General features: G+C 45.4%; 1 protein-coding gene across 2 annotated transcripts in view; it reads right to left on the bottom strand.

Moving 5' to 3' along the window:
- SH2D4B (SH2 domain containing 4B) overlaps positions 1-10,022 on the bottom strand; it is a 106,712-nt gene extending 96,690 nt beyond the window's left edge. Inside the window, exons 1-2 of one of the 2 annotated variants that reach the window (XM_073353288.1) lie at positions 9,873-10,022; positions 4,491-4,525 (exon numbers count right to left, since the gene is read on the bottom strand). In XM_073353288.1, coding sequence (XP_073209389.1) covers positions 4,491-4,525; positions 9,873-10,022 — 185 coding nt within the window. Of the gene's footprint in view, positions 1-4,490; positions 4,526-9,838 lie in introns of both variants that reach the window. The other variant, XM_073353287.1, reaches the window with a different exon arrangement.
- Positions 10,023-16,084: the final 6,062 nt, after the last annotated feature.

Genomic DNA, 16,084 nt, shown 5'->3' with positions numbered 1-16,084 from the left:
ACAAATTGGAGGATTGGGCCAAAAGAAATCTGATGAGATTCAATAAGGATAAGTGCAGGGTCCTGCACTTAGGACGGAAGAACCCAATGCACAGCTACAGACTAGGGACCGAATGGCTAGGCAGCAGTTCTGCGGAAAAGGACCTAGGGGTGACAGTGGACGAGAAGCTGGATATGAGTCAGCAGTGTGCCCTTGTTGCCAAGAAGGCCAATAGCATTTTGGGATGTATAAGTAGGGGCATAGCGAGCAGATCGAGGGACGTGATCTTTCCCCTCTATTCGACATTGGTGAGGCCTCATCTGGAGTACTGTGTCCAGTTTTGGGCCCCACACTACAAGAAGGATGTGGATAAATTGGAAAGAGTCCAGCGAAGGGCAACAAAAATGATTAGGGGTCTGGAACACATGACTTATGAGGAGAGGCTGAGGGAGCTGGGATTGTTTAGCCTGCAGAAGAGAAGAATGAGGGGGGATTTGATAGCTGCTTTCAACTACCTGAAAGGGGGTTCCAAAGAGGATGGCTCTAGACTGTTCTCAATGGTAGCAGATGACAGAACGAGGAGTAATGGTCTCAAGTTGCAGTGGGGGAGGTTTAGATTGGATATTAGGAAAAACTTTTTCACTAAGAGGGTGGTGAAACACTGGAATGCGTTACCTAGGGAGGTGGTAGAATCTCCTTCCTTAGAGGTTTTTAAGGTCAGGCTTGACAAAGCCCTGGCTGGGATGATTTAACTGGGAATTGGTCCTGCTTCAAGCAGGGGGTTGGTTTAGATGACCTTCTGGGGTCCCTTCCAACCCTGATATTCTATGATTCTATGACACTTTCAAGCCCCTTTACACTTCCAAGGCAGCCAAAGTATATAAAGCAGCCTTACTAAGCGGAAAAAACACACACAAAAAACCCAAAACAGGCTCTTCAGCTAGGATCCTCAAAGATGTTTAGGCGCCTGGCCCCCGGGGAAGTCAATGGGAGTTAGGTGCATACAGACAAATGAGAGTTCAGTGCATAATATAGTGTCCAAGGTATTTTCTATAGCAGAGGTGGGCAAACTATGGCCCGTGGGCCACATCTGGCCCACGGGACTCTCCTGCCCAGCCCCTAAGCTCCTGGCCCTGGAGGCTAGCCCCCAGCCCCTCCCCTGCTGTTCCCCTCCCCCGCAGCCTCAGCTTGCTCTGCCACCGGCGCAATGCTCTGGGCTGCGAGCTCCTGGGGCTGTGCCACGGCAGAGCCTGGCCTGACCTGGTGCTCTGTGCTGCGTGGTGGCTGTAGCACCCCCAGCCACCGGTGCGTCAGGCAGCACAGTAAGGGGGTATGGAGAGGGGGGTGGAGGGGGTTGGATAGAGGGCAGGGGAGTCCAGGGTGGTGGTTAGAGGGCAGGAGTGTGGATGGGGTCAGGACAAGAACAGGGGGTTGAATGGAGGGAGGGGTCCCAAGGGGGTAGTCAGGAATGAGAGGAGGGGTTGGATGGGGCAGTGGGGGACAGGGAGCGCGGGGGGGTGCAGATAAGAGGTGGGGACCGGGCCATGACCCCATCCCCTAACCAGCCCTCCATACAATTTCCGAAACCCGATGTGGCCCTCAGGCCAAAAAGTTTGCCCACCCCTGTTCTATAGCAACCATGGGGAAGTAGAAGGGAGAACAGCTGACACTTTCTTGCACACACAGTTATGATGTTGTATCCTCCAACTACCAGCTTGCAATACTAGGGATTTGTTTACCATGAAGTGCTTTCATCCAGTGACTTTCTAACATTAATAGCCTTTAGATAAAGGAGTTATTTCCAGCCATACTGTAATAAGCCCAGCTAATCTATTCCCAGCTATGCTAGTTAAGGATAAGAGAATAGTAATGCAGCTGTACAAACCATTCTTGACTGAACCTCATGAATTGTAGCTCACAACAAATAAATGTCAGAATAAAGTAGCAGCAAACCAATATTCTCTCCTCTCCCAAAAGCTTCAGCTGCTGAATTCAAGAGTTTTTGAAATCTCATTGCTGGTATTCAGACAGCACCAAGTCTACATCGAAAGTGGCAGGGTCCTTCACTTAGTCCCAATTCAGACAAGATGGTTAAAGGACTGCTGCCTAATCAAATAAATATGTTTCTGTGCAAATGGCAAAGCTGTCAGTCAACCTGAGCAAAGCCCAAAGGGATCTTGAAGTTTCAAGGTGACTTCCTTTAGTGCTATTAGCACTCAACAAAAAGGAAACCTGGCACTGTACGCTTTGTGTATTGCAATGGAAGGAAATATGCTCCTGCAAGAACCACCCTAGGAAGAGTTTGTAAATAAATTGGATCCAGAACATTAACCTCTCAGAAATTGGCTACATTCTTATTAGAAGACATCTTACTAGAAGTCTCTGCCATCCACTCACCTAATAAAATACATATTATATCGAATTATACATATAAATAAATGTGAACTAGTTCATTAATGTAGTGCCCGTGAAAGGAAAGGACTAATACTGCTGACCTGTGTCATGCACAGTTGTGACTAGCATAGTGCAAGCTTCAGTCACACAGTTAGACCATCGCAATCCTGCACTGTAATATGTGCCCTGATATTGCAGTCTTGCTACTTCCTTGAGCAAGAACTGCTAATAGGGAAGTCAGAGTATTAGAGTAGTCCTGTTACAACTACTAGAGATTACTAATAGAATATAATCTCCTCCAGCCCTACAGAAAATCCTAGAACATTCATTAGAAAGCACATAAGACTATTAAACCACTCAGTCAGCTTGCTTGACGGCCTGAGCATTGTAACCCCCTTTAAAAACATAATTTAACAGAACATCCAGTTGACTTTGTCCATTGTACAAAGTGGAGATCAGATGGCCTAATCTGCATTCAACACCACGCTAAAACCTTAAGAAAAAGCCACACTGATTCTCTAACAAATTCAACATAGTTTGTTGTTTAAAAGCTATAACTCAGCCATTTTCCTTACACCTGTGGATGTTTTCAGAGATAAATCATTTCTTATTCCTTGATATATGAATGTATTTCTCTTTTGTAATCATGGTTCCTAGATGTGGATACAGTTTCTTTCAGGCTTTGAGTGAACTGCATAAAACCTGCGTTTCTTAGTTGGTGATTTGATATCATACAAGAAAATTTGGACAACCTTGAGAAGTACAGCAACAGCAATGGGATGAAATCTAATAGTGAAAAGTCATGAACTTCAGGATTAACCACAAGAATGTTTACTATAAGCTGGGGACATATCAGTTGGAAACAGAAGAGGAGAAAGACCTGAGTGTATTGGTCAATCACAGGAGGATGATGAGTTGCCAAAGTGATGCAACCATGAAAAAGTCTAATGCAATCCTAGGATGCATCAGGTGAGGTATTTCCAGTACAGGTAATGAAGCATTATTACCATTATTCAAGGCATTGGTAAGACCTTATTTGGAATTACTTCATGCAATTCTGATCTCCCATGGTTAAGAAAGATGAATTCAAACTGGAATAGGTGCCAAGAAGGGCTACTAGGATGATCAGAGGAATAGAGAACCTACCTTACGAGAAGAGACTTAAAGAGCTTGACTTGATTCAACCAATCAAACTAAGGCTGCAGGGGGATACAATTGCTCTCTAGAAAAATAGGTCTGTAGCAAAGCAATGACTCACCAGTGTGGCACCTCCTGCTGGTTATCTCAGGAATTAGCTCTCCAGAATATGGAGCACCTCCTCCTGGCTGCTGTCTCACCTGTCACTGGCCCCCGTGTCCCTCCCAGACCCCGGTGCCCCTTTACCTCAGGGTTCTGCCCCCAGCAGTAACCCACAATCTGGGTCCCCCCTCCCAGGGGAACCCTCAACCCTCTATCCCTACCTTGCCTCAGTGGCTACTGCCAGTCATCATCTAGCCCCCACTCACTGGGGCAGACTGCAATGGCCACTCATCATTGGCAAGGGATTAGGACCTACTGCCTTTGCCTATCCTCAGGCTTTCCCTCTGCAGCCCCTGTACCTTCTGGGCTCTTAACAAGGCCTGCAGCCTAGGGGTTTACCAGGCTGGAGCTCCCCAGCTCCCTTTGCCCTTCCCCAGCACTGTACCCCTTCAGGTACCTTCTCTCAGGTGGCTAACCCTTCTCCCTCTAAGGCTAGAATGAGATTTCCCCCCAGCTTCTGGCTCACAGCCCTTTTATAGGGCCAGCTGTGGCATTACTGGGCATGGCCCCAGCTGTGGTTGCTTCCCCAATCAGCCTAGCTTGGCCGCTTTTAACCCCTGCCTGCAGGAGTGGGGCAGCTGCTCCATTACACACCCTCCCCCTTAAGACTGCTCACCGGGGGGGTGTCTCTATCTCCCCAGCTTCCCTCTTAGCTGGGCCCGCAGGAGGTCTCTCTCTTGCTGCAGGCTCTCTCTTCTCTGGAGCAGCCTGCTTCCCTCCTGAAGGGTTTAGGTGCCCACTGTAGCCTGCTCAGCTCCCATGTGGGTTTCCCTTGATGTTTAGATCTCCACTGTGGCCTGTCTCACCCCCGCGTGGATTCCCTTCTTGATCTGGGGCCCCTCTGTCCCAGATCCTCTCCCTTCTGGGGCCTTGGTCTTTACGACCCCCTCCTTTGGGGCAGTTTCAGACCCAGCCCGATCTTTCGGCCTCCCTCTCTTTCTCTGGGGGCAAGACAATCTTACCTGGCCCCCCATGCGGCACAGGAAGCACATCCAGTGCCTTCCTTTGGCCACCTCAGGACTAGCCTGGGCCCTGGTGAGTCCTGTAGGAGCACTCCCTCTTCCTGTTCCCAGGCTCCCCACAGGCCCAACAAGTTTGGAGCCCCCATGTTGACTTCACAGGGGGAACTCTGGCCGCTCCCCATTTCCCCAAGTGGAGCCTCTTTTATCCATTCTGGTAGGAGCACTCCTGCTTATAGTGTCCCGGTCACCCACAGGCAAAACAGTTTTTAGGCCCTGGCACCAGCCTCCAGACCCAGATGCCTGGCCCCCGATGAGGTCCATGTGCCCTCCCCCGCAGCAGCTGAAGCAGTCCCCTTTGCTGCTCGGGGAGCCGGGCCACTCAGGCCCTCCAGTAGTAGTCCTCCGTTTTCTCCAGCCTTCTCCTTCTCAACTCTCAGATCTGGGCAATAGTCCACACTCCTTGCCCTGCCCCTTGTATCAGGGGTGACTGTCTATGCCCACATTCTCCCCCACGTGTAGCGAAGCGATGACTCACCGGTGTGGTGCCTCCTGCTGGTCGTCTTGGGAATTAGCTCTCCAGCATACGGAGCGCCTCCTCCTGGCTGGTGTCTCGCCTGCCCCAGTTGTGGCTACTTCCCCAATCAGCCTACCTTGGCCGCTTTTAATCCCTGCCTGCAGGAGTGGGGCAGCCACCCCACTACAGGATCAGAGCGATAAACATCAGAGAGGGAGGGAGTTATTTAAGTTAAGGGCCAATGTTGGCAAAAGAACAAATGGCTATAAACTGGTCTTCAATAAGTTTAGACTTGAAATTACATAAAGATTTCTAACCACAGGGGAGCGAAGCTCTGGAACAGGTTTCCAGAGGAGTAGTAGGGGCAAAAAAACAAAAAACAAAACACCACCTTATCTTATTTTAAGACTGCGCTTGATAAGTTTATGGAGGGGATGGTATGAAGAGGTTGCCTACAATAGCATATGGCCCATCTGCAACTGCTATTAGCAAATATCTCCAATGGCCAGAGAAGGGACACTAGGTGGGGAGGGCTCTGAATTATTACAGTGAATTATTTCCCAAGTGTCTGGTTGGCTTAGTTTAGAAGGTACAAGCTCACAGTCACTAAGAGCACCTCCTGGAGAACTGCTTTCTGTACCGGCACTGACTAATAGGCCCAAACTTGTTTGTTCTACAATCTCTTACAACATTCCAGCCCAAAAAGGTAAGGCTGCTAGCTAAGGCTAGCTTGTGTTTATATATTTCATCTTCCCCTCCCTTCCCCCACCATTAGACAGTTATCAAGAAACAGAGTTCCTAAATAACAATCCAAATTGTAGAAAACTGCCAGGATTAGCTTCTGTATTGGTAATATAGCTAAAAATACTAACAGAAAGCATAGAAACGTAGGCCTGGAAGGGATCTTGATAAATCATCTAGTCCAGTTCTCCAAACTGAGGCAGACCTAAGTATTATCTAGACCATCCCTGACAGAAATTCGTCTAACTAACTGTTCTTAAAAACTTTGAATAATGGAGATGCCTCAACCTCCCAGGGTATTTATTTCAGACCATTTCTCCAGTTGATCAAGATCATTTTGAATTCTAATTCAAAGTTGCTTACAAATTGATTGTTTGATTATATGCTCCATTATCTTTTTTGGGTACCAAAATTAAACTGACTAGTCTATAATTCCCTGGGTTGTCTTTATTCCCCTTTTTATAGGCAGGTACTATATTTGCCCTTTTCCAGTCCTCTGTGATCTCTCCTGTGCTTTATGAGATCTCAAAGATAATCGCTAATGGCTCACAGATCTCTTCAGCCAGCTCCTTAAGAATTCTAAGCTGTATTTAGGTCAGGCCCTGCCAACTTGAAAATATCTAACTTGCCTAAGTAATTATTAACTTGTTCTTTCCCTATTTTTGCCTCAGATCCTACCCATTTACACTGATGTTCACTGGGTTAGTCCCCCAGTCACTGCTAACCTTTTTGGTGAAAACAAATTAAAAACTGAAACAAAAATACTTCATCCATTTCTATATTTTCTGTTATTGTCTTTCCCTCCTTATTGAGCTATGGACCAACCTTGTCACTGGTCTTCCTCTTGCTTCTACTGTATCTAAAAAGTTTTCTTGTTACCCTTTAGGTCCCTAGCTAGTTTAATCTTGTTTTGTGCCTTGGCCTTTCTAATTTTCTCCCTACGTGCTTTTAATGTGTGTGCAGTGTAAACCTTTGTAATCCTGACTCATGTCAGGCCAAAAGGCCAGGGAATTCAAGACCCATTTCTCACGGCTCTTCTAGGTGTCAAACTAACTACATGGCATCCGAGAAAAGCTAGGGCCTGATTCTCAACTCTGTTACACTGGCTTTATACCAGTATAGTTCCACTGACTTCAAGAGATTAACACTAGCATAAAACCAGTGTCCTGGGATAGAGAATCAGACTTTTGGCAAAGGAAGCAGATGAAGCAACCCAAATTGTTCAGTCTGACAGGGAACTGAAGGAGGTGGTTGTGGCGCTTCCAAGTTTCCTAGAAGCTGATCGAAGAGGAAGAAATCCCCCATACTACTATATAGAGCAGGTCCCAAGTATAGGAATCCTCCTTTACATTCCATTGAGAGCATGAAGAGGACTTCAAATTGCTACACAATGTGATCCAAAGAATTCAATACGTTCCAGAATGTGTGTTGGGAAAGAGTCATACACTCATAGATTTTAAGGCCAGAAAGGACCACTAGATCATCTAGTCTGAGCTCCTGCATAAACACAGACTATAGAATTCCACCCAGTAATTCCTGCATCAGGCCCATCATTTCTGGTTGAACTGCAAGAAGCCAGCTTCTAGGGGAGACCATTGACATTATATTACAGATCTGCATAATAATACTACTTAGCACTTTTTAATCCAAAAATCGCCAAGCATGTCTGTATCATTATCCCCATTTTACAGATGGGGAAAGTGAGGCTCAGAGAAAACGACCTGCCCAAGGTCAACCAGCAGCAAAGCCAGGAATAGAACCCAGGTCTCCAGAGCCCTAGACTCTAGTCTGCATTGCCTCCTAACAGAATCACAGAATATCAGGGCTGGAAGGGACCTCAGGAGGTCATCTAGTCCAACCCCCTGCTCAAAGCAGTACCAATCCCCAACTAAATCAAATAAACCCAATTCATGTGAGTTTGAACAGTTAACAAAGGGACTAGCATATTAAAGGACTACACCCTTACCTATGTCAGCTGACTGAGACAAAAATAGAAAAATGAAACACCCCCCACATTTTCAGAGGAATTTAAGGGAGTTAGGCTCCTACCTCCCATTCAGTCCCATTCCCCTTCCTTCCTTTTGAAAGTCCAGCACTCCTACATGCCTGACATTTATTACAATACTCAAGGAACCAGCAAAACTGGTTGCCCAGTGGAATAAGTCTTGAGCAAAAGGTGAAAGAACATTTTCTGGAAAACCATCAAGATATCTTATGCTGGTGATTTGGGACAAGGAGTGTAAACTGGAGCTGGGTCACTGTGTAGCTTTACTCTGCATATGCATGTGCACATCCATGCACAGACATGATCTGTAGGTTCCTTTTTTGCTTTTCTCCCTCTTTTTTTCTTATTCTTTGTAAATCAGAAAATTAGTTACCTAGAAAATAGTCTCCTGCACTACAATGCTGAATAGGTTTAATATATAATTTATATATGGAAATTTAGATGTCAGCATGACAAATTGTCATATAAATAGTTTTGCCGTTAGATTTTCCTGCATCAGTCTTCCTCAGAGAATGAGTGTAATGCAGATTATCTTGACACTATAATATTGTTTTGGTCTGTGGGTCTGAATTGCATTTATAATATTTTCCTCAGCTACAAATCAAAGTAAACAAGCTTTGTGTGCTATATGAAAGAAGCAGTATGGAGGTGATCTTTTGTAGGAGAAGCCCCTTTACAGTGTGTTTAAGAACGTGATCAGGAGGCAAATAGCAAATTAAGTAAAATAGCATCCTCCAAGCCCTCATGTTAATAACAGTGTAGGGACAATTTTAGCCCATTTGCTGCTAATCCATAGGATATTAGTGTATCTGCACTCCCCGCTGGATTTTGCTTTAATAATACCTTTGTACGTTAACATCCTGTCATTTTTAGAGGGCCTGATCCTGCAATTGTTCCAGTGAGTCTACAGGATCAGTTATGAGTAAAGGATACAATCAGGGTAAAGACCCAGCCTGAAAGGTATAAAGCATCCATAGGGATATACTCAGCACCATGCAAGAACAAGCCATAAGCTACTTAAAGCACAAAGTAAGCGCTCGGGTAAGCCCTGAAACCTACACTTATGTCTAGTACCCAGAACCAAGACTTGTACCTCAGTTGTGTCTTAACGTAAGCAGCTCATATATGCTCATCTTGGAATTCTGCAATAGTTAAGCACAGAGCTGGCTAATTAGTGACTGAAGAAAAGACTTATTCTGAGCTTTGGCTTTGTCCAATTAATTGTGAGCCTTAACATATTTTCTGAATCCCTACAATGATGGATAAACCTTCCATACTGGCAAGGGGTGATGGGTTGTGGAGAAAAAGATTGAGCTCAGCCAAAGATCACTGTTCATGCACATTGAAAAAGTTACATGTAACCCACGATCACACCTTTGCACAGAAATGACAATACTGTATCCTTTGTCTTGACACACAAGAACTTTTGGGGGTAAGTCCAGGATTCTGCAATCCTACAGAAGTTTCCATCTAAGGTTACAAACATGAATTCTCTCAACACCCATCCGTTTCTGGAAACCAGACACCCAATCATCATTACGCACTTTTGAAAATTTTGGACAGACAGATTAAAGGCTAGGTTATGACCATCGGCACCCCCCTGAGCAGCAGGTAGTGCTTAAACTGCTCTGCCACAGCAATAGCACTGGGAGGCATTGTGCTTCAGGGCAATAAATGAATGGAAATTTCCTCCCTTGGTTCCGCCTTTTTCAAATAATAAATTACTGCTGGTCTGTCGCAGCAATAGGACTACCCACCCTGGCTGGTTCTCTGGCCAGTGAATGGAGGGCAGAGAGGTGGAGCCAAGTTTCCACCCATTCCCCTGTTCTAGCCACTTGGCAACACTACCCCAAGCGGTCTCTTCCATTTATAGAGTGCCTTACAGTCTACCTTGTTCCTCTATATCACATAGGACCGTCTCAGCCCACGTCCACAAAAGTTTACCTTGCTTGAGTCTCATGGTCCTTTTCAGTGCAGCTTCCTCTCTTTGTTCTTTGTCCTCCCTTTCCCTCCAGCGCCTCAGCTGCTCTTCCCTCATTTTGTAGAACAGGATGTGCTTCTGCTCTTCATTCAGTTCTGCCAGGAGCTCAGGGTCAATGTACATATCACGCAAAATTTGTTGCAGCATGGCGACTCACAAAACCCCCCACAGCACTCACAACAGCCCCCAAAAATCGCACCTGCAACACTCCACAAAGCAACCCAAACCAAGAGAACTCTCCCAACGGCTGCCTGCCTGGGGGAGATTTGCAGTCGTCTTCTTCTGTCCCTCTTTCACATACATGCTCTGCTCCCCTTCTCTAACCGATGACAGAATTCCCTGGGCATCTCACCCACTGAAGACAGCAACAGGTGTCAAGTGAAGAAGGGGAGGGGAGGAATGAAAAGGCAAGGTGAACAATGAGAGACCACTTGCATGAACTTTACTGCAAGGAGATAAAAACAAAAACAAAACCCCACAACAACAACAAAACAGCAGCAAATTCCAGAATGGCCTTGAATAAGCAGAGAAACCTCAGGGCAAAGGGAGGCACAGGTGACAGCACAACTGCTGCTGAGCCGGTTCCCGTTCTGCAGCAGGGCACTCCCCGTGGTGCAGTGTTGTTGGATTCAGAGCGATGTCATGGCTAAAAGTAACAGTTACGCTGGCAGCTCCCTCGGAGAATTGATCTCCAATAAGAGAGGAAACTAGTTTGCACTATATTTCCTAGTCTAATATCCCTAACCAGTCTCAGGAGGGTGTGCCACCCCGATCATCATCGTCATCATCGCCACTCACGTTTACTTAGAGCCAACAGACACGGTGATTCAGCAAACTGACTAAAGAGGATTTAAAGGGAAGAGTAGAGGCAACAGAAGCCAGGAGATTCTTATCACTTTATAAGTAGTGAATAAATATAAACTAGACAAGAAGCAGTTCTCCACAGTTCATGTCGACTTTTTAACCCTCTTGTGTTCATTGGTCCACTTAGACTGGAGAAAGATCCGTTTACTGTTCAAGCAAGTTGCGACTTTTTACTATGTAATGGCATTTCACTGATCTCAATAAAACACTAGTATTTTAGCAATTGGTCCAACAGCAGTTTAATTTTTTTTTTAAAATACAACCAAATTCCAAAGCCAATTTCATTTTGTGTGCGCCCATTTTCTCTGGGGAACTGGTTCATTTTTAGTGGAAATGGGGCCTTTCTTTGAGCAAAACCAAAACACGGCCATTTCTGCATTTGTAGCAAAATGCAAATAAACTCACATTTTGCGCTGTTTCCCGTCACTTTGTGCGTATTTCACAGGCCTCTATTTTAGCACTCGTTGTCAGTCTAAAAACAGGGCTGAATGCACACAGGCTATTGGGAAAGTAGAAACACAGCCTGACTGATTTGAATCAGGCTCCTCAGCAAGCTCTAGCAGCTACAGGAGTAAGTGCAGCTGCTGCTCGCAGCTGAGCAAGACATGACATACAGGCCAAACTGCAGGAATACATGTCAGGCAAGATGCCTTATACTTGGTGGGACTGTCCCTAACACCCCTTGACCTCAGCACTTGGTCCCAACAACCCACTGCTTCCTTCCCCAGTTTGGGGCCACCACATGGGACTGGAGCTCCCCCCACTGACTGTCTCTCTCCTTCCCCTCTAACATTCCCTCCCTCCCCCAGAGAGCTGGGCTGCATTGATAGTCCTCCTCCCTCTCAGGACCGTGTGGTTCTTCCACTTTCTGTGAGAGACAGAGAGGGAGCCCTTGGCCATGTTCCCCAATCACACAGACTCTGCTTCAGAGGCTCACCCCCACTTCCAAGATAATAGGATCTACAACCTATCCTGAAGGATGGCCCATCACTCTCACAGATCTTGGGAGACAGGCCAGTCCTTGCTTACAGACAGCCCCCCAACCTGAAGCAAATACTCACCAGCAACCACACACCACACAACAGAACCACTAACCCAGGAATCTATCCTTGCAACAAAGCCCGTTGCCAACTCTGTCCACATATCTATTCAGGGGACACCATCATAGGACCTAATCACATCAGCCACACTATCAGAGGCTCGTTCACCTGCACATCAACCAATGTGATATATGCCATCATGTGCCAACAATGCCCCTCTGCCATGTACATTGGTCAAACTGGACAGTCTCTACCTAAAAGAATAAATGAATACAAATCAGACGTCAAGAATTATAACATTCAAAAACCAGTCGGAGAACACTTCAATCTCTTTGGTCACTCGATTACAGACCTAAAAGTTGCAATTCTTCAACAAAAAAAACTTCAAAACCAGACTCCAACGAGAGACTGCTGAATTGGAATTAATTTGCAAACTGGATACAATTAACTTAGGTTTGAATAGAGACTGGGAGTGGATGGGTCATTACACAAAGTAAAACTATTTCCCCTTGTTTATTCCCCCCCTCCATCCCCCACTGTTCCTCAGATGTTCTTGGCAACTGCTGGAAAGGTCCACCTTGATTATCACTACAAAAGGTCCCCCCCGCCCTGACCCCGCTCTCCTGCTGGTCACCTTAAGTGATCACTCTCTTGTTACAGTGTGTATGGTAACACCCATTGTTTCATGTTCTCTATGTATATAAATCTCTCCACTGTATTTTCCACTGAATGCATCCGATGAAGTGAGCTGTAGCTCACAAAAGCTTATGCTCAAATAAATTTGTTAGTCTCTAAGGTGCCACAGGTACTCCTTTAGTTTTCTCCTAGTGCCTGCTGATTGAGTTAGTTCTGTATCATGGACTGCTAACATTGAGCTACAATGCTCAAGGTTCAGCCCCAGCTGGTGATGCATGATTGGGGAGGGGGAGGCTGTTACTGCACCTAATAGAATTTTCTTCACTTTTTTCCTTTAAAAAAGGATCTAGGGAATTAATTAAATACAAAAAACTTTGTTAAAAGAACATTGGTTAGGTTGCAAAGTCAAGCACTTGAAAGTTAGGAAATTCCAGATGTATAATTGCCTGTCCAACGTTAATTCTGCCCCATTGTCCTTTGGTATTATGATGAAGTCTTCAATTACGTAGCCACGTACTGTTTTTTCCACGGAACTCCGGCCTTGAAGGACATAGTGTAGGTACTGATATGGCTCACCATTATCATCGTATCTGAACATTTTAAGGTATATTTACCCGCAAAAAACCCCTCTGAAGTAGGAAAGTGCTATTATCCCCATTTTACAGACGGAACTGAGGTATGAGAAACTGAGGCCCAGAGACAGAGTGAGTGAGTTTATTCTGGTTTCTCAAGTCTCAGGCTAGAACCCTACTCACAGGGACCAGCCCTCCTTCATATAAAAGCATAAACACACACTCTTCAATTTAAAAGGAATCTATTGCTTCTGGGTGTCTAATAGCTTGTAATTAAACAGAAAACCACATCTGTACCCTCATTTTTAGAGATGAGCCTGAACAAAACCCAGAATCCAAACAGACTATCTCAAACAGATGGAAGTTTGGATCTGGATACAGATTTGTATCTGAACTTTAGTGTCTATAGCTACCTCTCTCCGGATCAAACCAAAACCCCAAGTCCCAAAGGACCAGAGCTTTGCAGAAGTTTAGAACCACCCGCATGAATTGCAGTTCAGAGCCTCTCTTATGTTGCAGTGTAGGAATTTTGCCTCATAAAACAATGTTTTTTGGGGGAAGGAGTGGGGAGAAAGAAAAATGCAGTTTGGCAAGGAAGCACCTAGAGGGAAAGAGGAATATATTGGCACTTCTTTCTCCTCTGTTACTTGTTCGTGTATTGAAGGAGAAGCCCTGGGAGATTTGGCCTTAGTTTCTCTGTTTTTACTCAATTATATTACAATTATGGCTTCACATTTTGGCACTAACTGAAAGAGACTCACCCTTGCAAAGGCTTCAGGGCAGGTGATTTTGCTGCTGTACCCATTCTTCATCTTTTTTATTTGATTTTATTTTACTTCAAATCCTTATCACAAGCTACCACAATGTGAAAAACAAACTTTGCATCAAGGAGTATGTGCATTTAAGTGTGATAAGGAGAGAGAGGCATCCCTGAGTTGTATAATACATCCAACTGCTGGAAAAGCTCCAGGTATTTTGCAGGAAGATGAACTGAAGTACAAGGCAATATATACACAAGTATTGAGACAACCACTGAGTATTCCTGAAAATGCCAGGTCTCTTGAGTGACCAGTCACACAGTAAGAAAATTGAGTAGTGAAGAGTTGAAACAAATAGTTCATAGCATGAAAATCATTCATCCAAACTATTTGAGAAACAAATGATGAATCAAGAATGGTTTGTTGTTTGGAGTGCGGGGGGGGGGGGGGGTTTGGCAGGGGAGAAGAGGGCAAAAGACTACATTTGTAACAAATACTATTCACAACAAAGTGTTTGATCGGCTCTCTTTTAGCTGCCCCGTCTTAAGATTTGAAGCATACAACACCTTAAAAAATGGGAGGGATGGGAGAGAACAACAGTCCTCCTGAGTATAAGCCAAACAACAGCATCTGACAAAAGTAATGAGACAGTATAAAACTTGTCATTGGTTTTCTTGTCCAGGTAATGACAGCGTACTTTAAGTAGTAGTTCTTCCAGCTCCCTCTTGATGTATTGTTTTCAACTTTCCAACTCTCTCATATGCTTTTACTGCCAGCTGGAACATGGGAACCGGTTGGTTTGTTCTCCGGGGTTGCATGTTTGTTCATGGAAAGGATGGCACAGGGTAACCCAGACGGACTAGTAGGAGGTAGAAGTTGCTTTCACCAGCCTTAGCTTTCTGTTGTTCTGTGACATACCATTGACAATTTCTCCGCCCCGCCCCCCCACCTAGTAGTAGGATCCAGGATACCTATGTGACTGAAATTTTCTATTCTTTTGGGTAACAGTGGAAGTGCTTCTGGATATCCTGATAAAGCCCAACCTACCAGCAAGGGTTTGGATTTGGCTGCAACTCCCAGAAACACAGAACCTTTGAAGAATATGGGCCTGTGAAGTATTTAAGTCCCAGTTTTAGGCTCCAATGCAATTCCCAAAACTCCCACCATAGCCTGTAAGCACCTAACCTCACTCAGTGACTAAATTTTCAGGGTAGAAATTCTCTCGGTGCTTAAGTTTCTACCTCTGAGTACATGCACTGCTGCCTTGCTGTAGGCATGCAGGCACTTATCTCCCACCTGAGCCTTCAAGTGATCCATGAGTCGAGGGAAGATAGGTGTTCAGCCACCTAACCAACACGCAGGGTAGATCCGGCGGGCAAGTGCAAAGGCCGCCTACCAGATTGGGTTCCATTCAGAATTGGGGGAGGGGGTTGTTTGCTGCCCACATTATGATTTTTTGCCTAGTGGTTAGAGCACTCTCCCAGGAAGTGAAAGACCCACGTTCAATCCCTCCCCCTCAGGCATAGGAAGAGGAAAAAAATTGAATAGGGGATCTTCCACCACTCACAAGAGCGCACTAACCCCTGAGCTATGGGGTATTCTGGGGTGGGGCTCCCTCAATCTTTCCTGTTGAAGCTGTTCCACTGTGGATAACCAGAGTAATTGGAGCACGGTACTGGACCCTGAGTCTCCATGTGGGCGCCCTAACGACCAGACTACCAAGTCATTCTCATTCTCTCTCTAGCCCAATGACATTTTGTGGATCCGAACCTTAGTACCTCCTGAGGGCAACTCAGTACTCCAAACCCTATTGGCTTCCATAGGCGTTGACGGGACCCATCCTCCTCTTCCAGGAAGTATTGCAGGAAGAGTGGCTTGTATTACTAGGAATGAAAGAGAGCAGCTTCCTTCCCCACACCAAACTAGCAGTGTTAAGGAATGGGTGATATAACATTAGCCACTGACTGGTCATGTGGCAGGAGTATAAACGTTTGTAACCTTGAGTCAGGACACGTGACTCAGGCCAGGCAGTGAAGTTCAATCTCTTACCAGTGCTCCAGGGTGTCACATTTTTATTATAGCTGTCACAAGCCCTTTCAGAATCACTTCCACTCTTTTTGAAAGAGAATTTGACCCGCACTGCTCCCTCAGGAATGATCCAGTTCCTCCACTGCTAATTTTTCCAGCAAAGACAAGGAGATCTGACAATTAGATTTTAATCGTTCTATCATGTAGTAATAAGCATCATATGGAAGCTGGAGGGTGGGAAAGTTTTCCCTTCACCTCTGTATGCCAGCTCTCTTTGCCAGGCCAGTTCACACAAAGCTTCCCCTTTTACT

The sequence above is a fragment of the Lepidochelys kempii genome, chromosome 7, assembly GCF_965140285.1.
Source record: "Lepidochelys kempii isolate rLepKem1 chromosome 7, rLepKem1.hap1, whole genome shotgun sequence".
Classification (NCBI taxonomy): Eukaryota; Metazoa; Chordata; order Testudines; family Cheloniidae; genus Lepidochelys; species Lepidochelys kempii.
The sequence above is the reverse complement of the archived record's forward strand: the minus strand, read 5'-3'. Positions and strand labels throughout refer to the sequence as shown.